The sequence below is a fragment of the Saccoglossus kowalevskii genome, chromosome 15, assembly GCF_978046115.1.
Source record: "Saccoglossus kowalevskii chromosome 15, keSacKowa6.1, whole genome shotgun sequence".
NCBI lineage: Eukaryota > Metazoa > Hemichordata > Enteropneusta > Harrimaniidae > Saccoglossus > Saccoglossus kowalevskii.
In genome coordinates this window covers 22,461,266-22,489,057 of record NC_140655.1, presented here as the reverse complement: position 1 = coordinate 22,489,057, position 27,792 = coordinate 22,461,266, and the positions used below count along the sequence as shown (strand labels likewise).

Below are 27,792 nucleotides of genomic sequence, written 5' to 3'. Positions count from 1 at the left end.
GAAGGATTTCTGTTTGATTCCGCCGCCACTGATTTATCATACTGGTCGAATTACATGGATTTTATTCGGGTTTGCACATTTAGCAAGAATTCAATAATTATCTCTGAATGGTGACACTGCTTACAAAATGTAGTTGATTTTTTACATTTCTAATGCAATCAAGCAAGTTTGGAACAAGCAGTACATGTTTTACAAGATAGCTAATGTATTGACATGATTAAATGCAGCGCCGTTACTGTTAATTATTGCCGAAACTGGTTTCATAATTGTCCATTTGTATGATAAGTGCTATACTTCTATTATTTCAGCTGGAGCCTGCCTATTCTTTCTAACATATGCAGACACTGGACGCATAAGACCTTGTCCTGAACTTGCTGTAATTTCTACACCATACAAACGTTCTCTCATTGCCAGTGCCTTTTCCAGATATTCTAATCCACGTTGTTTATCTCCTAGTGTTGTATATATATTTCCAATATCATTATATGTATCAGCTATCTCAGGGTGGTCTTTTTCTGCTCCGTATAATGTTTTCTGCATGTCTAGTGCCCTTTGACGATAGTCCAAAGCTTGATCAAAGTTACCAAGAGCCTTGTGAACACTACCAATGCTGCTAATCATAGATGATATCGATGGATGTGCTGTTCCCTCTCCATGTAATTTAAGTTCCATTTGAAAGGCTTCCATAAGGTACTCATATGCTTCATTGTACTTTCCCAGAGCGAAATAAGAACCGCCGAGATTGTGTAATGTCACTGCGATACTTGAATGTGAATTGTTTGCACCAAATAATTGCTTTCTCATCTTTAGAGCGTGTTCTTCATTCTTTATAGCTTCTTGGTAGTTTCCAAGAGCGGAATAACAACTGCCGATGTTATTATACAGCGTTGCTATATCAGGGTGGAGGGCATTTGCACCATGGAGGTTTTTCAGTATTTCCAGTGATTCTTGCTGACATTCTAGAGAATTCTTGGTGTCCTTCCGTTGATTATAGCATATCGCCAGACTGTTCAGAATTTTGCTTATATCCCCATCACATGAAGGATCTCTAGAAATACTCCGATACATGTTTAATGATTGTTGATAATAGTCTAAAGCTTTATCATTATCGCGTAGTGAGTGATAGGTATTTCCTAAATTCCAAAGACAGTCTGCAATATCAGAATGGTTGTTCCTTTCGCCATGAACTAATTTGGACATTACCAACGCATCGTGGTGGTAGTTAACTGCTTTCTGATGCTCGCCAATGTTTGCATAAATTCTACCAATAATATTGATCGAGCTTAGTATATCGGGATGTGCAGATGATTTACGATAAAGCTTCCGCTTCACTCTCAGTGCTTCCTCGTGATATTTTACAGCTTTTTCAAACTCCCCCATTGATACATAAACTCTTCCTAGATTGCCTAATGACTGAGCAACATCTTCATGAACTTCATCATCATATCTTTTTCTGATCTCGAGTGCTTCTTCGTGGCATTCTGCAGCTTTCTTAAAATGATCCAAAGCTTCATAGACATGTCCTAAATTATTCAATGACGAAGCAATGCCTATACTCGTGCTACTTTGTCCCTGCATTTCTCTTCTTATTTGCAAAGATTTTTCTAAGTATTCTGACGACTCGTTGTACTTGTTCATGGAGTAATATGAGTTACCTATGAGGTTGTATGCATTAGCAATCATCTCGTCTGTTGTATCTTCGCCAACATCTTTCTGCTTCAATTTAACACATCTCTGTAGGCACTCTATGCACTGCTCATATTTGTCAGTATTATACAGAACTTGACCAAACTGAAATAAGGAGACTACGATAACTTCAGAATAAAAATCACTTCCATGTAACTTTTCATTCATGTTCAGAGACTCCTGATAGTATTTTGTTGCATTGTCATAATCTTCTTTTCCAAAATATATTGCAGTAATGTTATGCAGAGTAGTGGATATTGAGTCATCTGTTGTATCAACGCCAAGAATGTTTCTTTTCATGGACAATGACTCCTTATAATACTTGATAGCTTCATCGTCATTGCCGATGTCGTGGTAGGAAAGTGCCAGATTATTCAGACAAGCTGCTATTTTGAGGTTTCCTTCACTTTTGAGTTCTAAACATTTTTCCATCTTAACTGCTCTTTCAAGGTACTCTATTGCTTTCTCATAGCTTTCCATTCGCTGACAGATATTTCCCAGATTTGTCAGTAATGCAGCTATAGTTGCAGTGTTACTGTTCTTTTCAGTTATTTCTTGCAAAATCTCCAGTGCTCTTTCATTCACGTTTGCTGCTTTTCTGTATTCTTCTTGGGATGACCATATGTTACCAAGTATGCAGAGAATGGTGGCTACTTTGGAATGTGTTGTACCATACATTTGCTTTGTCATAATTAAGGAGTCTTCCAAGTACTTGATTGCTTCTTCATTTTTACCCATATCTCGGTAGCTTATTCCAAGATTATTTAGAGTATCAATAATATTCGAATGTGGTTTATCAGTACCAAACACACTTCTCTGTATTGATAGGGCCTCCTTGTGATATACTACTGCTTGACTATAGTTTTCAGTGGCATCGTAACAACATCCAAGGTTGGTAAGTGAAATGGCAATTTCATGGTGTTCTCCATCTTTGTACACACATCTTCTGATTTGAAGTGCTTCTTTGTGACATTCAATAGCTTTGTTATAATCCCCACTGGAGTTGTAAGCAAGCCCAAGGTTATTCAGTGCCACTGCAACATGTGAGTTAGGTGAGGTACCATATATTTCCTTCCGCATCTTCAGGGACATCTGATTGTAATGTATTGCTTTTCTGTGATCGCCATGTAAATCAAATGCCCTCCCAAGGAAGTGTAATGAAGATGCCACCAGTGGATGTTGATTTGTTTTACCAAATAAATCTTGTCTCATCTTCAGTGCCATTAAGTGATATCCTATAGCTTGTTCATGTTGATTCATTGATGTATAACAAGCACCAATGTTTTCATAAGATTCTGCAATATCAATGTGCTGCTTGTCACGACCATACAGTGTCTTCCTCATTTCCAATGCCTCTTTGTGTAGCTCAAGTGCGTTTTGTTGGTCACCGAAGGAACTGTAGGCACTTCCAAGTCCATCAAGCGTTGAAGCAATGTCTGGATGAATGGCTTCATCACCATGAATCTTTTTCAAATCTCTTAACGATTTTCGATAAAAGTCGATAGTCTTTTTGACATCAGGATCATGATGCAGCTTAGTCTTCTTATTTAAGCTAGAACCTTCCTGTCCTACATATTTTTGATCCGATGGTGGCTGATATGCTAAACTTTTCTCTTTTTCGTTTGAATCTCGGACTGCTTCCTGATGTAGAGTGCTGATAGCAGTTCTGGCCTCAGTTGAACAAACTCCATTGTAAGTGTCCTCTCTGGGGGGAATGCTTTGTCTTCTGTGTTTGTCTGGATTCTGTAAGTGAAGTAATAAATCATTAAATAGCTATTGTTTACTTTATTTAAACGCAACAAACTTTCTGTAAAATCTATAAAATCTCTCTTTTATAGATTTTACAGAGAGTTTGTATTGACACTGACTGACTCTCTTTCAAATACATTGTGTTCACCTAGCAATGGATAACTATTGATATCATGCCTGTTTTTATTGAATCGAAATTCAGAACTCTCCATAACTAATAGGAAGTTGTAGTTGTTACCTCTGTTGAGCTCAATCCTTGTGAATTGTCCCCTCTGGGGGGAGTACTCTGTCTTCTATGTTTATCTTGATTCTGTAAATGAAGTAATCATCATTAGCTATTCTTTAATTATTTTAACATAACAGCATTAGCATGAGTAAAAATGATCTGCTATTTTAGCAAAATACAAGTAATCTGAACAATATTGCCAACCTGAGCATAGTCAGGTACAAACATTGGTCATACCATGAAGGTAAAAGGAAGAAGAAATAAGCCTATTAAATTCAATTGTTTATTGCTAAGTTAGGCTCCTAATCCCTTTGTGCTCCTGGCGTTTGAACTCGATGATAGTTGGCAATTGTTTAAACTAGTGTACTGACCGTAATATTCAAATTACAGAGAAACAATTTTCCGATGAAATATTAAATCAGTTGCGCAGACCATAAATGAGGTCGTTACTCATGCGCAGTGACCTTTGTTGAAAACAAGAGGTTACCATTCACACACCTAGACTTACTTGCAGTCTGTTGCGATTCCGATGAAAAATTCTTGAAAAATAAATATAAATTGCGTAAATGAGGGGTGAACGCAAAAGTCATGTGACCGCGACATTTCCTAAAATCAAATACATTCGTTTATGTCTGAAATACTACACTTTCCTAGTGACAACGGAATTTAGATCTCCTTCCAAACTGTAACTTTGATTTTTGATTCATATGTAATGTGTTTTTAGTTATCAAGAACGAAGTTAAAATTTGGCAACGTTACAAAATCGAATCGATTGGTGCTTAAGGTAGAGATGCAGGTTTGTGGGCACTTGGGATTTTTTTTTGCTTTTTTGCTTTTTATTATCCAAACAGTCTTGGCTATAGACTGTTAACATTTTGTAGAATTGTGAATAGTGGAACATACTCAAAAGACGATTTTAAAATATAGATGGTGCAAACATTCTCTCTTTTGAATGCTTAGCAAGATTTAGCAAGACTGTACATAAATAATAAAAAAGAAACATGGTGAAAAAAAGAAATGACGGGATCTTCATATTATGCACTATATTTAACTTTTAACAAACCGATAAGACATTTAAATTTGGAACTGTTACAGCCATTTTAATTATGAGCATTAGCAAACTTCTTACTGAGTGAATTGTTATGCAAATTAGCAATTATCTCACCTTCGTGATAGTGCACATCCCAGAACTTAGCTCCTAGACGCTTTGACCTTTTCTTTTGAAATTTTCACAAATGATTGACAATGTGTTTATCTTCAAAACGCCGTCGGGGCATTGTTTTTTGTTGAACAGTGTTACAACAATCGTACAGACAACTAGTCTGGGTGTTAATTTATGCATCAACTTGAAGTAGTGAAATTTTAGCTGCTGCCCTGCAAAATTGACAACTTGTAGACAGATTTCAAGACGGCACTTTCTTCATAGTAAACAGATGTACCCGTAAACCAATTTTGACAGAATACAGAAGCATGGTTTAGAAGCTATTTTTTTAAATCAATTTTGACCAAAAAAGCACATTTTTGTGCATATTTCAAACTACAGTGTCCATAAAAAAATAATAACAAAATTTTAAAATTCATACAATAAGCTTTTCGAAAACATATAGTTTTGTAGACAAGGGAGGTCATCTTGGTTTCCTAATTAACTAGTTAAAATACCTGTCAGGTAAACTGCATCTCTACCTTAAGTCAAAGGTAATCTATCCTGAATCTATCAAAAGCATTCATCCATCGCTGTTCTCCAGACAGACAAACAGGTGGACGACGACATGAGATTTTTTCTTTTAAACTAATTTGGTCTTTTCGATTGGGCAAAATAATGTGTTTAAATCATAACCTCCTCCATTTTAAAAGAATGTATAGCTTACTGCATCTCAATAACTGCTGCTGCAAGAAAACCGGCACTAAATAGCGTACAATGAACACGGACTTACAGTGAATAGATGGACATGCAAGTCGAATCTCTGACGCCACAAACATCATGCAGAATATATTTGTGCATATACATAATGTAAAGTATTTTATGATCAGAACGACATACTCAGTTACGATTAGTATTGTAATGCTGTACCTTAATACGAGCCGGAATAGTGTTTGACGTCGCCACAGGAACACTTGATGCACATCCCATCTTGTTTTCTGAAAGAGAAAGTTACATTTTTGTCATATTCAGATTCACTATATATTTGAAAATATTGTGCAACTAATAAAGTGAGTGCCAATAGTAATATTATGATACTGATCTGGTTGAAAAGGGTGATGTTATTGGCTGGTGTCATCCCCGAAGCGAAGCTCGTGAATAAGTTATATCAGGTGATCACATGAACAGCTCATAGAAATCGTGATTGTATGGAACAACTATAACTGGTTATAGAGGCTAAATTCGTTCAGTTATGTATATAAACATTGGCGCCTAAATTTAAAAAAGTGCTGTATGAACACCTGTAGACTGGGGGCCAATAACCGAAACCATCCCCCCGCTTAGGGATTTTTGCACATCATGTTTTTTAGTTAGATGGAACCCTCAGCTAATGAAATCTGCCTGTTTGCCATAATATTAATGGTGGGTGTGGGCGCCAGATTGTATCCATGGCAACGCAGTGATGAAATATGAGAATTTTAGAAAATGTCATATCTCTAAAACTAAGCAACAAAAAAACACAAACTTAGTGTCTAGGTATATAGTTCTGGTGAGGCCCGATTGATTGTAACCATGACCTTGGTCATACAAGGTCAAGGTCACAAAGAACAATAGAAAAAAAACAGGATTTTGGTCTAAAATTTGAGATTTTGTCCCAAAATTCATTTCCTTTCTTGAACTATTTCGTTATTATTCAAGAAAATATTACAAATGCTTGATTATTCAACATTGTAGTTATTATACTTCATTATTAAGGTGAAAAACATAGCATGTGTCAAACATACAGTTTTGCTATACTTCTACTATTATACTTTTCCTTTGTAATCTCTATAATAGCACTTTTCATTTATCTTAACAATCATATAGGGATGAGTATTAACACTTTTAAAGTTTCCTTCCTTTATTATCAGTGGATTATCACTGAAATGTTATCCTTTTTTCGAGTAAATATATACACATTTACATATTGTCAGAAAAGTCATATGTAATCATCGCCATCATCACTTCCTCCATCAACAACATATTCATCATCGTCATCAAATGTATCATCTTGTATGTTGTAGTAATCATTTCCAGTATCCTCTTCTTCATCACCATGCTTATAGAATCACAGCCAGTGAATGCGTGAAATGAAAGCAATGTATTGCATAGCTCATTGCCAATTGCCTGGACTGCTGAGCTGATGTTGATCAACCTTTGCTTGTCTGCAACACCAGTGTCCACGATTAGTGGTATTCTGATATTCTGTGAAAATTTCATCAGCAAGAGAAAAACATTTGTATCAGGAGATCGGACTATGATGGCACTTGAATCTATGCAGTGTATTGCAATATGACAGCAGTAGAGAATGATTCCGGTGTTGGCTTTCTCCTGAAAAATAATATCGAGGCATTGTCTAGAATCAATAGCATATCAAATGTAAATTGGTAAAATAGGTGTAGTAGTGGCCTACTTGACTATATGTGCTAAAATAATGTGTATTTAATGTGTACTTTCTAATTTTGGGAATGTGGATGTAATGTGTCATGGCGTTCCCTCTCTATATTCCTGATACTCTGAGTCCGGTATGTATCTCTGATAAAGTCAACACAGGTAATATTTGAGAGCTTCGCAAATATACGCCGAGCCAACTCTTCAAAGGTTTGTGGGATTTGTGTTAGTGATTGGAACATTGCATTTCCATCAATAATATGAACCACAGGATCTGGCCTGCTTGTCACAGTATGTCCCTCTTCCAGTTTGCACTGGGTATGCCATCACATTTTCCATGCATAGATCATGATTCATTGCAAGTAGTATGAGCTGCCCAAATACATTTCTGCCACCAGTTCCTTTGTCTTCTTTGTTGAACTTGTTACAAACTGTTTCACTGCCATCGATGCAAACTACTTCAACTTCAGTCTCTTGATTGGTGCATTAAAAGTCTTCTGCACAAGTCTCTTTTATATGAATCTCTTGTATGCGTTGGTGCCATGTATGTCAACTGCAAGTAAATCAATGGATATTTCGTCTGAAACTGGTGTCCCTGATTATATGCAATACAGATTGTGCACATCAGGTATCATGAAGGAATTGATAAAATTTTGAAATGCAGTGATCTTCTTCTGCACTGCAGATTCTCCAGGGTGTGTGTGTGAAAGTTTAAGGAGTACATTCAAGTACAGTGATGTATAAATTGCATAGTTTGGATTTTCTTGACTAAAGAAGAGAGGGAACTATTCATTCAGACAGGCCATATGAAAGGTGATGTCATTGACGTTCAGCCCTAAGGAAACTCATAAGGAGCCATGCCTTATCCATCTACCCTATCCATAACTGTGGTGCTTTGCCTTTTTCTCCAGCACGCAACTTGTCCTTGTACTCATCATACTTCTGTATCCATTCTTTCCATATTGGGTTTTCCACAAGTTCTCTGAGTTTGGCTTGTTTGCTAAGTTGGACATTAACTTCATATCTACTTCGTCAATGACTTCACCTACATCGTCATGGAATAAAGTCAACAACAGTCGACCTAGAGCGTCCAATGATGTTCTGATAACAAGCCTGGCCCTATTGTAATGTTACCCATTCATGACTTTGTCTATCGACCCACTTGCACATACTGTGAATTCAACCACAACTTCCTCCAATCCACTACCTTTCATATATTTCCCCAATGCATCTATATATGCACACGCCATGTGGAATGCCCCATGTTAAATGATGACATTCTTGAGTCGATCTGGATACGTCCATACAATTCCATATGCAGCAGCTAGATCGAATGTAACAATCGTGTAGGGCTGACTAACAGCAGCAGATGCCTCCTGGGAAATCGTTAGCACATTCATCACAGTCATGTTTTCAGTGATTGGGGCATTTACTGGAGGCATGTATTCCACTATTGATTCTCATTCTTCTCTTCTCTCTCCAGTAAGAGAAATCCAACCTCATATCATGTCAGATACTTTGACGTCTGAAATATATTCTCTTGTTTGTTGAGGCTCAGTAATCTGAACACTAAGGCTGGGTTCAACATGTTTTTTTGACAAAAAAATTGCTCTATTATTTTAACTTCATCTGTCACTGATCGCATCTTTGCCCTGGCCATGACAGGTAATTCATAATTGTCATCATTTGATTGGTCATTGACTGTCTCGTGAATCACTAGATGTTGTCTCTTCATTGACATCAAAATTGTCCCAACAGAGGTGCAGCACTTCATTACCTTGTGTTTTGGAATGGACTATCATGTGGAATTGGACTATCATGGGATTTTATAACCATGTGGATAGCAGTCAGGATTTCTAGTATAACTGATTATGACACACAGTGCCCAAATCTGTTCACCAACTTCACGATGTCTGCTCTTCCTGTCAAATGCCATAATGACATTCCAAGGAGTATATGCTTAGGTGTCATCCATCTAAAATGTTGGAAAATTAATTCTGGCCTCAACTTCCAAGCATATTTTTTTTTCAAAATTTCTTTTGTTTACACAATGACCCTGACCTTGAATGACCAAGGTCATGGTCATGGTCATCAACTGGGCTTTATCAAAATTATATACATAGACATTTATTTTGAGTTTGTATGTTGTTTACTTACAGAGATATGTCATTTTCTTCATTTCCCTTATTTTATAAATACGTTGCCATGGCAACAGCCGTGGCTCTCACACCCACCACCAATTTTATGGTAAACAACCTGATTAAGATAGCTGAGGGTCCTGGCTAACGAAAAATTATGGTCAATGAAAATCCCTAAGGGAGGGGAGGGGGGTCTACAGTAGCCCATAGACTACTGTAGCATGTTTATGTACTAGTGCACACATCTCAACATTGTACAACATCTGCATTAATAAGTCAAAAATAAACAATGAAGCTTCCATCGTTTATTTTAAAGATTATAAACGATAATATGACGAAAGGAAAACAAGACTGAAGTGACACGGATTTTTCAGTGGAAGTGTTATTGTTCATTGCTACAAGAGATTCTTTAGTTTTCTTGAAATAGAACATATTAAAACAATGTCAACATAGTTACATTGCTCATATGTTTATGAATATACATAGTTCATCCTGTTTAATTGCCCGTATTAACAATTATCTTGGAAGAAACTAAGCAATCCTCACTACTGGCATCTGAAAGGATTACAAAAATACACTTTATATAGGGCATATCGAGTGCTTGAGTGCAGTGGATGTTATAGCCCACGTCGAAAAGAGGCATTCATAACCTATATTCAGTATTATATTATTGTATGACTGTTTACTACTATTAATGTCGTGATATCACTGGGTCAATGTCATATATTGATTCTTAAATGGTAACTTAGTAATTTAGGATGCACTATAGGTACGACCATGAGGGCGCTGTTCATATTCGGAACTACTTAACTTGAACTGAAAAACAATGAGTGTTTAGTTTGTTAGACCACAACTTCCGCAATCGGTCACTGGTTGCATAGTGGTTGCCGCATCAGACTCATGATCGGTGGACCTGAAATCAAATCCTACCTTAGGTCAAAACACACACAAAAAACAATTCCGTGATACTGGACACAGAAGTTAGCATTGAATGTCGTAGTGCCTAATTAACAAATCAAACATAATTTTCATTGTTGTAGTTATTCACGGTCATTTGCCTTATTTTAGATGGCGTATTCGATTTAGGGATTATGTTGGATAAGTTTTCACTAAGGGCGTTCATAATCCAAAGTCCGGCCTGCAGGAGTCAGTGACAGTTTGGCGTGTGGCGTTATCCAACATTATATAATAATATTGAATTGGAGTTGTTATTTTAAGGTAGCGAGACTATTATTTGTGTTGAAAATTACGATTTTCACATTTATTTATTAATTGATGAAATGCACTCTGAACTTTCATCTGATAAAGTCAACGTAACATAGAATGTCATGTAAGTTGGTTAAAATGTAGACTTTCTGAAGGGAAGCAAGGCAGCTTCAGTAGTGTTTTCAAAAATCAACAACACAGGTTTAATCTGTGTGCCTATAAGTTTCAAAGATTAACTCAAGACAAAGCAATGTTAGGATGTGTTATCAGTAGCTTTCTGACACACAATGAGTGTTTCCAAACATTTGAGTGGTTTGTCCCCGCCCCTGTTTATTTCACAGATTAGTCATTTGCATATAAATGTGTTAGACACAAGGTCACACAGCCACTGAAAAAAATCATTAATTTTGGTGTTTTCATCTGCCGATTTTATCGAATTATAGCTATCCCATTCCTTTATTTTTTGGTTTCCAATAGCCTTACACATTTGGATGCCCCTACACATGTTAAAACAGACCTTGATGGGAAAACAAATCGATTGTGCCGATAAACAAGCTTGAAAATCTTTGCTGTGACTTCATGGACGTTTTCTAGGAGTTTATTTTTTTCAAAATACAAGGTCTTTAACAAAAAATAACGAATACTTATTGTCGTCGGATTAACACCAAATTTTCACAGCTTTAAGGTGACAATGAGAGGAACTTGAATGTGTCCAGACAAACTATTTCATGGATTATTTACCAATGTGTTGTGGTTTGAGTTGGGGGCAATGCGACTAAACAGAAATTAAAATTCAGGATACTACTTTTCAAAACGCGTTGCTTGAATAAAACTGACCAGACACATTCAATTTACCAGACTATTGAACAACTAGGAAAAGTGAAAAAAAAACTTCCTATCACCAGCATAAATGCGTAATTATTTTTTTTACAAAAAAAGTAATTTTTCACTTTTGATTAAGTAACGCACCGTAGAATGCAGATACGGGCATGGCAAACACACCTTTGTAAAGCTTGAAGTCTGGCGATTCCAAAAATATATACTTTCCTGGGTCTATTTGTAGTCATTTAGTCACAATCAGAAGATGAAAACAAGTATGTCAATAATAGTCCCGCTACCTTAATTCAGATGTTCTTGAGCGATGTAGCTATATATATATATGGGCGCTGGTGGACAAATATATATGAGATAACAAGGCCAACTGCAATTGAACGCGTTCCTATATTGTAATGTAATTTATCAGATTGGTATACTAGTATAATCCTCATCATCACGTCCGGTTCGCTCGACCTTTGCTCAATGTTTAGATCACGCTCTATAGTTACCATAGTGACAAGCATTGTTTACAACAGATTGCATTGCGAATTGACCACCTCAAGCGGCAATACGTGAATACGTTTTGAGTGAATCGTAATAAACTCAAAATAGTGTAGTATTTTTGTGATACAACTAATGTGCGTTGTATGGCCCAAACTCGGGATCACGTGACCTTAGTTTCCTTGGGGGGGGGGGCACTCTATATTAAAACTTTACACCATGTGAATTATAATAGGTCCCCTGGGGCTGGCAGCACATTGGCAAACAATGCCCCCTATTACGGACGCAATGTAAATTTAGTACCCCCTAGAGCAGACATAGTGAAAAAAATACTCGTGTTGCAAGTGACGGGAAAGTTCCGGTGGGAAAGTTCGGGCGGGCGTTTGGGGCTTGGTCGGGGTTATGGCTCCGCCAATTCGGGGCCTAGGGCGGTGTATGGGAGTGGTTGTTGCAAGAGGGGGCCTAGAGTGGGCGCAGCAACCCTGTGAGTTTATTCCTGGGGGCCTATTGCCCGGCCTATTGCAGACATTAACATTTTAAAGGGGGCCTATTTGCCTCCCGCGCGGGCCCGATCTAGAAGGTGACCCCCCCCCACGGGCTTAGTTTACATTTGTCGACATTCGAAGCACGAATCTCAGAAATACGACACATTACGACACACGTGGTAATAATATAAATACCTTACCGGTAATGATAGCTATATACTAGTACTGTCTGCCGTCGACAGATATTGGGCAGGCAGCCACTGCAATACCCGGATACTGTTTATCGCCAACCAGGATGTAATGAGTACTTTGCCGTATATGTGCCTGTGTCCTAAAGATCATTTGCACTGCATTGTGGGTGGAGTAATTGTGTCGCTAAAGTGCACGTTAACGAAAAATAAACCTCGGGACATATACGTGCACTGTAGTCTTAGTTTGTGCTTATCTAACTGTGGCAAAGCAGTGACATATATCGTTGCAGACCAGTTCAACAAAGCATTATTAAAAACAATATTTTTTTATATCTCCATATTATGTAATAACAATCCTTGCAATCTGATTGGTTCATGCAAACAGATTTACTTTTGACATCACGACTGAACATTTTGTATATTTTTTTTTAATTTGAATATTTCAGGTATAACCAGACGTCGTCTAAATTCGCATATATGTGGCACGGTATTTCGAATTCTCCCAATCTCGACTTCAAACAAAAATAACTTGCTAATGGTTCACCCAAAGCTATTAATTTTTGACGTGGTTGACGTGGCATGACTCGTTGGCAAGGCCGGTGAAGTCGCAAACGTCCACCTAAGGGCCATCCATGTTGTTCAATGATACCTTGAATTTTATGACAAAACACAAAATAACGAATGAATTCACTTCATAACAAGACACCCGACATTGCTCACTCGATCACACGAATCGCGTTGAACGAACAGTAGACGACAAAAATTAGTGCACAGTTTAATTCGTGATAACACAGAACTAGAATCAGATTGTTCGTAAGGGTCAACAAATTAGGTCCACGAATATTAACTGTAATCTGACATGCTTCCACGATTACATACTTCTGTTTCCATGTGAAGGATGTTGTAAAGTATTGTTTTAAAATACTTCGTATTGGTTTTCTCATCTCTCAACGATATTTAAGTTCATTGATATATATTCCAATCAAACAAAGCACAAAAATACCCCAACAAGGAAGTTGACACGCCCAGTAGAGAGTGTCTGTGTCACACTAAGCATAGCACAGCCATGGATATTTTTCCAGCCTAAATGATAAAATCGATTACATGTGATAGCTACTATTATCGGATGAAGGCGAAAGTGGGTACTAGATTTAAAACCTGAAAACCGTTCACGTCCAAAATACAGGACTGTATACATGAATCAATATGCTTATCTAAATCATCGTATCGCTGTTAGAAAACAAACTTGAAAATCAATTTCCACTACAAGCAACAAGTGTGTATAATTATATCTGAGAGTGGATATTGCTACATTCATTCATTCATCATTTTATACATGTTCAGAAGCGCAGAGAATCTTATGCTAAACTTCTGGGATTTCTTCACCATACAAACGTTGCTGCACGGCCAATGCTGTTTTATTGTATTTTAATTTTAGTTGGTCATCTACTGTCTCATAAATATTTCCAATCTCAGAGTAATCATTGTCTTTACTGATGATAATACAAAGCTTGATCGAAGTAGCTAAAAACATTTTCATTGCTCATTTTCATGGACGCAATTAATGGATGTGCTATCAGGGGGAAAATCTCTTTCTCTCGGGGTCTCCACACTTGTCAGGGGGGAATCTCGTCTCGTCTCTCTATCTCGTCCCCTTGAGGTACGGGATCGGGAAAGTCACTTATACTTTACAGTCAAATAAGGCACACACAACGAAATACGTTTCAGCTCTCGTCTTAGTCGATCTTTCGAGCACTCTATAAGACACAGCGCCCTGGGGAAAAAATCCCCAAGACTCTCGCAAGGCTGAACCAAGACTCGCCCAAGACTGGACTGCCTCAAGGCTCGCCCCTGGACTCTCTCGGACTGCGTCTGTCGTGGAGTATTCGCCAAGACCAACTCAAACTCTCTTTATTCATTTTCAAAACTCTAACCAATTACAAAGCAGTAAAAAGACTCTAGGGCGTAACCTTCAATCATAAAGCCAATCACACTAAGTACTGAATACGTCATATCTTTTGATTAATCGTTCACTACATTAATAACTACGGATGTCAGAATAGCGACGGTATCTTGTAATTAGTTCCAAACCACTGAGCCAAGTTCCGTCCAAAACTTCAAATAGGCCTACACGATGACAGACATAACACAGCAATTCGCTAATAATCAGTTAATTAAGTCGGTCAACAGATACGCGAAAACAAATTCATGACAGTGCTGTACTCATATGCTTCGCCATAGTTTTCCAGACCGAAATATGAAACCCCAAAGTTGTACAATGCGATTGTGGTATCTGAATGTGGATTGCTTGCTTTGAATAATCACTTTCTCATCATCAAACCGTGTTTCTTTTTAGATTCCTGTTAGTTTCCAAATTCTCAATGAAGTGTTGTGCCCATTGCGATTTTCAATCTATTTATTCAGTGTGAGAATGATTTCAACATGGAATATTCGTTTGCATTTGGTATCAGTTTGTGGCCGATTTCTTGCAACCATTTTCATAATTTAACTTATTTGTAAGTATATTTTTGACAAAAAAAAAACAAACTATAGAATTAATGTAATACTTCATGGTACAATTGCATGTTATTACGGAAGAGTCACAATACAGAAAGCCTTATTTAGCCTCGTGTTTGATGCCCTCAACTCTTCGTGCACCTGGAAATGACAATCTTAAAAACTCATATGACTCACATGTTTATTATAATAACCCTCCACCAAACAGGTTATGTTTGTGTATGCATACATTTGTTAGTTGGTGTGTTTGTTTGAAAGCAGGATAACACAAAACGTTTTAGTTGTTTTAAAATTGTCAGCACCATTGAATGCTTGTAAATATGTTGATCTTGTTGTCACGGAAACAGCAATTTATAGGTTGATTCTTATTTTCAGAAAGAATTGCCCTTGACATAAGAATTTTGAGAATGGTCATTTCTTTATAGCTCAGACATTTATAGACGGTAACTTAAAAAACAGGCGCAAGACGGTTAATTTAATGATTGGCGGTACATGCATCAACGGACAGCACGTGTGCATGGCTTGTGTAAGCATAACGATCTAGCAGTGTAGTTTATATGGCTACTATGTGTATAATAACGTCCGGCTAACTCTATCTTTACATGACAATTTTTACAGCTGCCATGGTGACAGATATCAGATTTGCGAATTGACCAACTTGAGTAGGCATATGGTTATTAATTCAACCACTGCAATACCAGGATACGATGTTCTGCCCACCCGGATGTAATGGATACTTGTTTGCGTATGTGTGCGTATGAGGTCTTTCTAAGGGATATGGTGTGACCTACAGCTCATTTACACCGCATTGTGTTCAAAGCTATATGTATATACAATGTACGTGTAAAATACTAGTAAACACCAGGACAAATTAGTTGTATCTTCTTGTTATTTTTTGTTCATTTTTGTGTAATTATCTGGTTGTTGGGTAATGTAGAGACAAACGTTTACGTAACAGATAGTGATTCGTAAGTGAACGTGTTTGGTAGACTGTGTGTCATAAAAGGAGAAGACGAGGCCTTGGGGGTGATTGACACATAATTTACGAGACCCTTTCTTTGTCTGGCTTATCACACGGCGTGATCGGTTAAGAACGGAATATTTGCAATATGTTACCAAAACACATAACCACCTGTTGCAACTATGTTGTTTTCTTTGCGTTCGTTTATTTCTTTCATTCGAGTAGTGTCGGTAAAGTCGTCAATATGGCCGGGCACAAGGGTGTCGATTCAAAATCATGCCATCTGGTCTTGACGGTCCTACGTTGATTAATCTCGGTGAAATACCAGAAAAAAAAACTCCGAAGAAAATTCTTTTTCGTTTTCAATTGTGTTCGCAAAACAAACATTGGGTCACGACTTTGGAGCTGTTACATTATGAATCGTATCGGCAATGTGACGTATAATGCACAGGATTGTACGCGAATTTACGATAATGGTTTGGGTGACCGGACAAGGCGTATGCAGTCCCGGATTCATATATCTGACATGCCCCATTAGCGGCGGCGGCATTGGGGCGGCAGTCGCCCCCCTCCCGAAAAAAAATGCGTGAGCAATTGCGCAAGGAGTGGTTGAGCAGATTGAATGCCGGACGTTTCGGCCAAGAGTTACGACCAGGACGGACGTTTTGGCCCGTGATTCTCTTCTAAACGATCTTCAGTACTAGTATTTGAAATTAGCGTTACAAGAAATGTTGCCGACATTAGTGAAGCCATACAGAAATATCTCCCAACCTGATCAAGTAAACAGTGGTGGTAACATGTAAGAAAGCAATGTTTTACCACTGTTATCATTGTTAATGTACGTAATGGGTATAAGAGGACCTATTGATTTTATTTCATTGTGAAATCCACACCTATCTTATATGTGTTGATATCATAACAATAAGTTTTGGCAGTATATGTTTGTTTAAAATATTCGGTTTATTCTGGAGGGGAAAATAATGATTTTTTGGCCAGTAGACGAGACACATTGAGTGAAGTGCCATTTTACATGAGCATTTATATATCCATAGTTTTTTTTAATTGTATATATTTACTTGGTTTTAATTTAAGTACAAATACAAGTACATGTATTTAAGTGTCATATGATTTAGTTATACCTGATAATTGCATTACCTGTATACTAGTATGTGTGATGTGTTTAGAATTGAAGTTCTAATTTAAGAGAACTAAAATATTTATCCCCCGGTCATTTTTCATACTAGAAAGTAATAAAACTATTTAAAAACATTGTTCAAAAATGCTACTAGGAATATTTAATACAATAGTTTATTAAGTGATGTCGTCATACAGTTGTTTACAGAAATATTAAATATATAGTCTATTACGTTTCTAAGATCATCTTACCATTGACCTCTACTTGGGCCGAAACGTCCGCCATGGTCGAAACTCTTGGCCGAAACGTCCGTCCACTGAGAATATCCCCCTCCCCCTCAATGCAGAATTTCGTACAGCCGCCTCTTTGCCTGCACCGTTCAGTTCGAGTTGAAACTACTCGCCTGCACAAATGCATCTTATCGGACATGCACATGCTTTTGTTCCATGATCCGGTTCAACATGCATCAACATCACAATTTCGAACAGGATCTCGCGCGAACTGGTTCAGAAGTTTTGGAATTACTGCGATTTGTTTTATTTTGGCTAAATGTACTACATATTGAAAAATGTCTAAGTTTTCCAAGTTGATGGTGACTATGAATTTGATATTAAAATAGCTGCCTTGGCACTTTTCGTACACTTTGGTGAAGCTAATAATACACTACTTAATACACCTCCGGGTCATGATGATATATAGGTCATGCAGATATATAGGTCACATTTACATTCGTGTGACTAGGGTCAGAGATCAAATGACGACACAGATTATAATGGATTCAGACATTCAAAAAAAAAAAAAAAAAACAATCTGCCAAGTATCCCCGACTTCAAAGTACAGACGTTACCTACTGTGACTTTCCACCTATGAATGGCTATGTTTTCATTTGTATTTACAACGGCACTGACGATAGCCGCAAACGCGAACCTGAGGATATCAGCAATGTATTTATTACAGTAGAAAATTTACAGAGAACAGTGTGTACATATACATTGTAGCAAATCAAATAAATATATGACATGCACACATAATTCAAAAACACATTGCTTACACTTTGCTACACTGGCACACCATAACACCACGCACACACTGGTAATAAGAGTGTAATGCCGTTGCCATGAGCACACGGATCTCAAGATTTACTAGTATTAACAAATCTGTGGAGTAACTATATATAGTAGATAAAAGAATTTGAAAACTCGTAACGATCGTACATAGAATAGTAAAAACTGCGATCCCTGTAAGCGGCACATAAGCCGTGCAGAAAAAAAAAAAAACATAAATAAAACACGAATAATGACGGGACTAAAAACCTCTGGAAATCTGTACCCGTCACATGCTCGAATGCACCTGAGGGATGGTGGCGGGTTTTAAAGTTATGCATCTACGAGTATGCTTACTGCAATAAACAAATAATGCTGTTATTTAAACTTCGAAAATACTCTGCTTAATAGCTACCTTGGAAATAAAACTGAATGAAAGGAGTGTAGAACACAAAGCTGCTAAATGCTACGTGGCAACGCGTCCCGCAACGCGTAGACTGGCGAAACTCTGCCCAATTACTCACGAGCCACCGCGGTATGCGGGGACCGCCCTCTAGGAATCATGTATGACCATGTTTAATATGACATTTCCTGCGTACCCAAAGAAATGTCATACTGTGTTCAAAAACAAAACTACTCGCAACGCGCCCGCACGCGCTCAAACCTTTAAATGATTATGCAAATAAGCAGCCATTGGGAACTCGAAAGTCCGAAGATTTAGCAGACGAACAAGAATGTAGCAGTTTACGTTGGCAGACAGAACAGTTTTATTGGAGTATCAGTAAAAAAAAACAATTAAACTGGATCTTTGTAATTTTGTTTTTGATTGCATGGTGATACATATCAGTGTTGTTGTTTTTTCTACTGTAGACGGAGTTAAAATGACGAACATAAACTCTAGTTATAACACAATGAGCAACGAATATTAATGATGCTCGTATCTAACTCACAATTTAGAAACACTGCAAATTCTTTATATTTTGCTGAACAAAAACAAAGAGCAAAACAATAAATAAAAATAAGATGCATTCGAACTTGTTGCCATGAAAACATTTTTTCTGATTACCCCATAGTGTTAAATCTTACCTTGGCAGTCAATTTTGAATTGAAAATTTATCAAAATACACATCAAACAGTCACAAGAAATAATTTAATTTAATAATTTAGGATATTGTGAAAACTACCCTTAAGCAATATAGAATTTACCATACACTCATTATGGATTACCATGTATGTTGTTTACGCTTAATTTATACATAATTAAACAACATTTAGAAATTCAAAATGGCGGAAACCTGTCCAGCCAATCACAGCAATCGTAATTTCGACGTCACTGTTGCGGATAAATATAATTCGAAATGATCTTAGTCGTCATATTAACAATCAGACAGCTTTTTTTTTTTTATTTAAACAATATCAGTGTAGCATATTTGTGGTTTGTTGGAATGTGTTTCCTTGATGAGTTGCCGCGAATAAATTAAGAACGTTAGTCAGAATGTTTCAATGTAGCAATTTATGTGGACTGGTAGTCGGTTCATTCGCCAAATTAACGTTTGTGAACTTAATACCCTCAATAATGTGTTAAAAGTAATTGAATTATGCCAGTGAAAATAAACGGTTTCACAGTAATAGTTTTAGCGTGTTTTTTTTTCTTTGCGTAAGTTGTTGGAATGCGTTTCCCTACTTGGCGAATTAGTTTTGTGTCACTCAAGATGCCAGCAAGAATGGATGATTGAGTTCACGTGTTTTAAATTACAAACAATGAACTGTTATTGGGCAGCAGATGTTGCCTAATAAAAAAATCAGTTAACCATTTCAATTGTTGTATGTCTTTGAACACCGAGCCGCTCGAGAGGAAGGGGCCGTTGCATTGTGCTAAATTTAAGTGTTAATTTGTTGCATTCTTTCCATGAACTCTGAAAAATGTCCTACAAAAGAAAGGAAAAATATGAAGAATAAGGCAATATATATGTTGTTGTACATTTCATATATTATACTAGATCTAAACATGGAAGATTAGTACCTTCCATGATCTAAACAGTACTTTGAATATCATTTATACCAGTGTAGTAACTTCCAAAACCAGGGCAGTGAAGACATTATTTACCAGGGCCAAAAGCGACCGAGTGCGAAACGTCTAGAAATCAGCTCGACGTTTTCTATGTGTACGTCAGGTTCTATTTTTAGTGGATCAACTGCTTGACCACACTCGCTTCTCGTGTTCTCAGGCATTGTCTGCTATCCATGCTGCTACATACATCATTTATATTTTCTAAATATGGGATGTACGAACTTTTCTACTGCATATCCAGCAATAAAGATTTAATAATTTGTTTGTGTGTAATTTAATATCTGAATCATAGAAAAAAATACGGTCTGTTCACGAACCGGTTTACAGAGAGACGTCTTGAATTTATTTTGTTATATTACAGCTGTAATGTTGATTTCACATCGTATACCCCAGTCAACTGGCGTGCACGTACAAGTCGTATTCAAGATGGCTGCCCCATATAGTAAAATGTCGGCAAATTGTCCGCATTTATTTTATTATCATGTTTACGCCAACTGACTGTGGTACAGCCAATTTAGCTAATCTGTAATTTCGCTAATTCAAAATGTCACTAATTTAAAATAAAGTATATTCTCACAATGAAATTGTTGGCACTTTAGCTAAATTAAGATTCAGTTAATTCATGCATGGAGTCAAATTCGCTAAAATGGCATGTAGCTATTAAAAGGGCGGCAGCCGTCGTGCCGCGTCCTGTTCGATATGGGACTCATAGCGACGTATACAACGCGTGTAAGAAACATTGTTTATTTACATGCAATTCGAACACGCGCTGCGCGACGACCACTGCGCTTTAAACATGATTTACAGTAGTGAAATGTGTTCAAATTGACCGCATTTATTTTATTATCACATGTACGCCAACTGACTGTGGTACAGCCAGCCGTTCACGCTAATGTCATATCTTTTTATTGTTCTCTGAGCGCTAATGGTTCTCCAGCTAAACCACTCCCTGGCCCAATTATCAAACAGCCCCAGTTATCGGACGGTCTCGCTTGCTTGCGTTCTTATTTTAAAATCAGGTGACCCATAGTCACATGACACACACTACGGCATTCTGGGGGAAGAGGCTGATCGGTTTCAGTTGCTATTTAGACGGACTTCTACTATACTGAGCGAGCTTTCTAACTAGGTAAGATTTTTCATAGTCACACTTTTCAAGGTCGCTAAATCTGAAATCCAAGTTTCAGTTCGTGCGAGAAAACATACGGTAACGTTTTGATGATTTTTGCATTGACAATATTTAGTTTACGTGTTCATCATACACTTCATGACGCAACAAAACAACAAATGCAATGCACTTTAGCAACTTTTTATGAAACTTTGTGGCATCGATGTCATTGTCCAGTTGGTCGGACAGATTACATAATTGTTAGTTGTTTGAGATCTTTGTAATTTAGTTACTTTTATCGCATTTTTTCTCGGATAATTAAGTCAAGCCACATTTCGTTATTACTTGCTATGTCTTTCTGTCTTTGGTAAATTTGGTAAACTAAGATTTTTTTTTCAAATTTATAAATATCTGAAAATGAATTTAGTAATATTTACATTAGTATGTGTTAGACAATTTTATTTGTTGCTTTCTTTTCTTTATCTATAAATTTTCTTAGCATTTCAAGCTGTGCAATTGAGAGGCTAGACTTAGAATGTGATGAAATCACGGTAATCAAGCAAAGTAAAAAGTTTCAAATTCAATAATTTGGTGTCAAAACAGTTCCTACCTGTTGATGTGACCAAAATTATATGAAGGTCTGTTAATGTAAAATGGTCTCATCTTTTGGAAATTAATGAGTGGAATGTTACCATCAGTATTGTCATTGTTTTAGAGACAGAAAATTCACCACCCTTGATGTCTAAACAGTGTTTCATCGCTAATCATGATTGTCATTGTTTTAGAGACAGGAAGTGTATCATCCTTGATGTCTAAACAGTGTTTCATCGCTAATCATGATTGTCATTGTTTTAGAGACAGGAAGTGTATCATCGATGTTGTCTAAACAATGTTTCATCGCTAATCATGATTGTCATTGTTTTAGAGACAGGAAGTGTATCATCGATGTTGTCTAAACAATGTTTCATCGCTAATCATGATTGTCATTGTTTTAGAGACAGGAAGTGTATCATCCTTGATGTCTAAACACTGTTTCATTGCTAAGGGACGACGTCAAAAGATCGATGTCGGATAAAAACTTATTTGCTTTAGTTTGGGGGTGGGGGGTTTTTGACCTCAAAAAGTTTCCATCCTACAAAAATAATTTTATTTTTTAATGAAGTCAAAAAAATCTTGGAGTATTTGTAGTTCGTTTTTTTTTCTATCCAATCATGGACAGAAATAACAGAAAATGAAAAAAACACATCCAAGACGAGAAAATGGTTTGGTCCTAGTGTGAATATGTGCGTCAAATGAGGTGCATTTTTTTACACCCACCCGACAACCAACTGCTATGCCATACTACTGTCAGATTATAAATTTGTATTTAATGGTGAATGTAGTCTGACGCCATGACCAATATTTATCAATGAAGTTTCAGTGGGGGTTGGGGAGGGTGGGGTTTGAAAAAAACTAAAGGAATTAAGTTTTTTATTCAACATCGATCTTTTGACGTCGTCCCTAATCATGATTGTCATTGTTTTAGAGACAGGAAGTTCATCTTTTACTATACTGACAGGAAGTTTATGAGCATTTATCATTCCATATCTAGAATTTACTGACAGACAAACGTTAATTATTTTGTTTTTGTTTTTCAGAAATTTTATTATCCACACACCTATTTTTTGCAAGTTTTTTTATAAGTATTCTGAAGCCTTTTATTCAGGTGAGAATTTCTATTTGTCAGAATTATAACTTTTCTCCTATACTATTACCTTATGTTGCTATGGAAACTGATGTTGCCTTTCACAAAACCCAATGATATCTGAACACAAAATTATAATCCCACAAACTAATAACAGTTTTTTTTATTGATTTCAGATTTTTTCTCGTTTTTAAAGTTTTAGATTTATCAAGTATTCTGAAGCCTTTTTATTCAGGTGAGAATTTCTGTTTGTCAGAATTATAATTTTTTTTCTAATTCTATTACATTTTATTTGTTGCTATGGAAACTGTTGTAGATGTCTGAGCACAAAATTTATTGTCTTATTTCCAACACCCCCCCCCTATTATAATCCCGTAAACGAATAACAATTTTTTTATTGATTTCAAATTTTTTTCTCTTTTTTTTATAAAGTATTCTGAAGCCTTTTTATTCAGATGAGAATTTCTGTTTGTTCATTTGTATTATAAATTGAAATCAAAATCTCATTGTAATTAAATAAGCTAATTTACCTTTTCATTGTTTTTCAGTACCTTATTTATCAAGTAAGTTTTTTTATCAGGTGAGTAGTTTTGTCCGTCGTAATTTTTAGTTCAAATCAAAATTTCACTATTTTTTTCTAATACTATTACAAATTTGTTGCTGTACTCTTTCAAAAAAGCCCACTGATATCTTTACAAAACAATTTTTCACCCACATCTTCCGGATTATAATTACATAAGCAAACTGTTTTTATTGTTTTCAGTATTTTTAATCGAGTATTTTCAAGTGTTTTACCAGGTGAGAATTGTTATTTGATATTATGAGATTATCATGAGAATACCAGAAAATATTCATTAAGGCAGTACAGCAAATGTATCAACTAACACTCAATACTTTGCGCCATTCTTGTGGTAACCCTATTATTATACAGTGAGGGTCACTCTTTAGGCAATACAGTCAAACCTGTGTATAGTGACCACCCATAGGGACTTCATCAAGATGTCCTTTATAGACAGGTGGTCTTTATATGGAGGTTGGTTTGTTTCTTTTATGAATGTGCAACTCGTACATTTGACATGATATTTTCAAAAAACATAACGAAATAGTATGAGTGCAACAAAGACATGTTTATATGAGTCATCAAAATTAAAATAAAATAAATTTGGCTTGTGAAAATTAAAAATATATGTACAAACAAGGAATGTGAAATGTTATTTTGGTTCTAAACAAAGTTAAATTGTTAAAAGGTGGTCACATGATCAGACAGGTGGTCTTTTTACACAGGTTCCCCATATGTTATACCTTGGGACTGCCCAAGTGTGATCACTATAGGCAGGTGGTCTTTATATAGAGGTGGTCACTCACACAGGTTGGACTGTAAAAAGATTAGTTTCTGGTTTTGATGTAACTCACCTTTTTTCTATGTTTACTTTGCTGTGTTTTTTCTTCAATTTTAACTAAACCCAGCAAAAAGGTTATGAGTGTATATTGAATTAACACAATTCCTGATATCGGACTTGTAATTCTAAACTATAATTTTGATTGTTATTCCACAGTAATTCAAAAATGTCTAGATCTGCATTAGAGAGTGCCTTCATTGATGTGAGCGAAAAGAAGATGTCGATCAGGAAGGCAGCAGCAAAATGGGAAATAAAGAGATCCACACTTGGAGACCGTGTTTCCGGAAGAACACAGTTTGGCAGGCGCAGTGGACCACCCCCTTTTCTTACTACAGAAGAAGAGACTCAGGTTGCTGACTGGATTATTGGAATGGCAGAAAGAGGTTTTGGAGTGACAAAGAAACAACTTCTGTACACAGTTAAGAAGATCCTCGACACTAATAAAAAGGTAACTCCTCTTATTAAGATTGACCCACCAAATCTACCCGGCAACAAATGGTACCGGCAATTCATCAAGCGCAATCCTCGAGTGAAGACGATCAACACAGGAAAACAACAGCCATTAACAACACCACCCCAGCCATCAACATCACAGGAACACTCATTACCACAGCAGTCACACATATCAACAACACACAAATCTTGTCTCCCCAGTATTCTCACATATCCCCCTCCTAGAGCTAGAAAAAACAATACACCCAAGAAAAAAAAATCAAGATGCCCCAATTTTGTTAATGGATCCACAGCCCTAATGAATCATCAGGAAGAACACCTTCAGTTTCATAGAGATGTGGCTAGCAAACATCCGCAGGTTAAAGAACGCGCAGGCCAAAAACAGATGACGAGAAAATATGCAGAAAAGAAGGAACAGGATTGAGCAGAAAAAAAAAGACAGCGAGAGTTGGAGAAGAAAAAAAAGCAATGTTTGAAACGAGCAAAAATAGCAGAGTGTGATCAGATCGGCTTGCAAAAAATTAAGCGTAAAAACCAAGTGATGGAAGAGGATGACGATGTGTTGTGTACCATCTGCCTACAGTCTTGGGAGGACAGTGAAGAACAAACTTGGGTTCAGTGTCAACAAGATGAAGGAGGTTGCCATGGGTAGATGCACGTATCATGCATTCCACTCACTCATGATACAAGGGCTCTGGAACTAGATTTAGCATTTATTTGTCATGAGTGTATTTAAATGTGTCTAGTTAGTTATGCATTTATTGGCATGTGGTGTCTGTATCCAGGGTTTTGTGCCATTGAAACCAGGTGATAGAAGTAATGTAATCTGTTATTTGTTAATGGAAACTGATCACGGTGTTTCCCCTGGTTTAAACCAGTTCTTTTGCCTGATCACCCAATTATTTAAAGACTTTTAATTACTTATAATTTGATTACATGCATTCTTTTACATTTCATTTTATAATTAACGATGCCATATTTGATTCAGAAGCTATCCTGCACTTGATAGTGTGTTTGCCTTTCATCTCTTTGTTCAATACATCCAATATGATACTGTGAATTATAAATTATTGTTATAAAATACATACATTGATATTCTACATGATAAAAATGGCTTACTATCGTGCCTGTTATATTATTTATGATCTTCACATAGATCATAACAACATCTTAAGGTAGTATTGAAAATTTTGTCAAAAAGGGTAAGTTACTTCACTTCCAAAATCTACAGCCAACATACTTTGATTTAGGCCAACTTTAACATATAACCCACTGCTGACCAGTGTGGTGAGATCCCAGTTAATAAACTACATATATTTAAAAACATATTTGACAGCGTGACAATGCATTGACCTTAAAAATGATTTTCTAATTGTTTGTACTTGAAGATACCATGTCTGCCCGGTCAGGGAACCAAACACACGACAGTTGGATGTGTAGAAGAATATGGCAACAGAAAGTATAAGGATGCCATGATGGTATGGGTACCAAGGATAGATACTATACCGTCTATGCACCATGATGTGATTACAGATGAAAAAAAAAATTTGAGCTTTGCCAGGTTGCAGGTTAAGTTTAATGTACCGGGTAGTATTGTGTTAACTAATGTTTAATTACAAATAAATATGTTTGATGTTTTAATGATGATTTTTTAATGATGTACATGTGGCGCGTGAGTGTGTGGGTGCACTACAGTTTGGAAAATCAACCCTTCCAGTATCATTTTTAACTCCTCTCCTGTCCAAAAACAATGAGTTTGTGCCCATTCATTTGTTGGTCAAAATTTAATTTAAAAATTGCATTTTGATCAAATTTGTTTGAAATGGCTACTTTTTAACTCCTGCCCTGTCCAAAAACAATGAGTTTGTGCCCATTCATTTGTTGGTCAAAATTTAATTTAAAAATTGCATTTTGATCAAATTTGTTTGAAATGGCTACTTACCGGTAGTACTAAATCTGTTAAATTATTAAATAATATGCACAGTACACTGCCTAAAATGATTTAAATGAAGCAACATTTAGAGCAAACTGTTCAATATGCTTGAATAACTAAATACTGTGAAGACATCTGCCAAGTTTGTAAATTTAAACCCACTGAAATTGATTAAAATAGTGAAATTAAATGGTATCAACTTTAATCTGACTTCATGCAAAATAAGATTGATAAATATAAATAACGTTAACAATAAACAAATCATGTCTATAGATTATCACTAACCAAATTAAGCAATTATCATGCATAGATTTCAACCCAAAACTAATTATGTGTATTCAACTATTGTTAGACTTATTTGTTAGTATACTCGTACTAAATCAGCAAATGCCAAAAGTATTTACAAGAATAGCCGCAGACAATTTAGCAAAGCCTAGGCCCCGAGGACTGTACATGCATGAGCTGTCAATCATTTTCTGTGAAAAACCATGTAATGTCGTGTGAGGGCGTTTACAAGCATTAACAGTATTCAGGCCTTCGCTGATTTTCCCCGAGGCCTGTCAACAGTCTATTAATAAAGATAAGCAAAGCATTCACTACAAAGAAAATTAGTGCAGATTTCACTGAGAGGCTTATTCACAAGCTTTTCAACAAACACAAAAACTACAGATGGGCGCCTGAGGTCCAACTATATCATATGTACTCGTCAGAAACTAAAAGAGAAGACGATTAAAGTGACCTACACTTCTATTATTATTGTTATTCAGGTACTTCTGTTCTTTGATTGGTTTTTGCCCACACATACTTATTTATAGAGGGTCGGCAAGGGGTACTTTCGTAAGCTGTAATCAATTGTTTTTATTTTCGTAAGAATTTAATTTAAATAAATAAAAAAAATGTAAATTCATAGACATGGGC

General features: G+C 36.5%; 2 protein-coding genes across 6 annotated transcripts; one reads left to right on the top strand and one right to left on the bottom strand.

Moving 5' to 3' along the window:
- Window positions 1-288: 288 nt before the first annotated feature.
- On the bottom strand, window positions 289-12,686 carry LOC100368841 (uncharacterized). Its single transcript, XM_078011279.1, has 4 exons — window positions 12,579-12,686; window positions 5,733-5,800; window positions 3,674-3,745; window positions 289-3,429 (listed from the first exon to the last, which is right to left on the bottom strand). The coding sequence occupies exons 2-4, from the start codon at window positions 5,790-5,792 to the stop codon at window positions 289-291; spliced, it is 3,273 nt and encodes a 1,090-aa protein (XP_077867405.1). The 5' UTR covers window positions 5,793-5,800; window positions 12,579-12,686.
- Window positions 12,687-21,333: 8,647 nt separating this feature from the next.
- Window positions 21,334-26,582, top strand: LOC144356563 (uncharacterized). Of its 5 annotated transcripts, XM_078011281.2 has the most exons (7): window positions 21,334-21,425; window positions 23,042-23,109; window positions 23,265-23,323; window positions 23,637-23,668; window positions 23,852-23,886; window positions 24,645-24,936; window positions 26,330-26,582. In XM_078011281.2, exons 6-7 carry the CDS (start codon window positions 24,655-24,657, stop codon window positions 26,552-26,554), a joined length of 507 nt encoding a protein of 168 aa, XP_077867407.1. In that variant the 5' UTR covers window positions 21,334-21,425; window positions 23,042-23,109; window positions 23,265-23,323; window positions 23,637-23,668; window positions 23,852-23,886; window positions 24,645-24,654; the 3' UTR covers window positions 26,555-26,582. The 5 variants fall into 5 exon arrangements, 4 of the variants coding, with proteins under 4 accessions (XP_077867407.1, XP_077867406.1, XP_085364479.1 ...); XM_078011280.2 differs by having other exon boundaries at window positions 24,645-26,582; XR_014931711.1 differs by lacking the exons at window positions 23,852-23,886; window positions 24,645-24,936 and having other exon boundaries at window positions 23,637-23,651.
- Window positions 26,583-27,792: the final 1,210 nt, after the last annotated feature.

Bases quoted from the DNA above. Each gene is read 5' to 3' on its own strand.
- LOC100368841 (XM_078011279.1), bottom strand. From the start codon at position 5,792: ATGGGATGTGCATCAAGTGTTCCTGTGGCGACGTCAAACACTATTCCG. The intron at 3,746-5,732 runs GTACAGCATTAC...CTTCATTTACAG, and splicing joins CTATTCCGGCTCGTATTAAG to AATCAAGATAAACATAGAAG. The intron at 3,430-3,673 runs GTAACAACTACA...CTTCACTTACAG, and splicing joins AAGGATTGAGCTCAACAGAG to AATCCAGACAAACACAGAAG.
- LOC144356563 (XM_078011280.2), top strand. From the start codon at position 24,655: ATGTCTAGATCTGCATTAGAGAGTGCCTTCATTGATGTGAGCGAAAAG.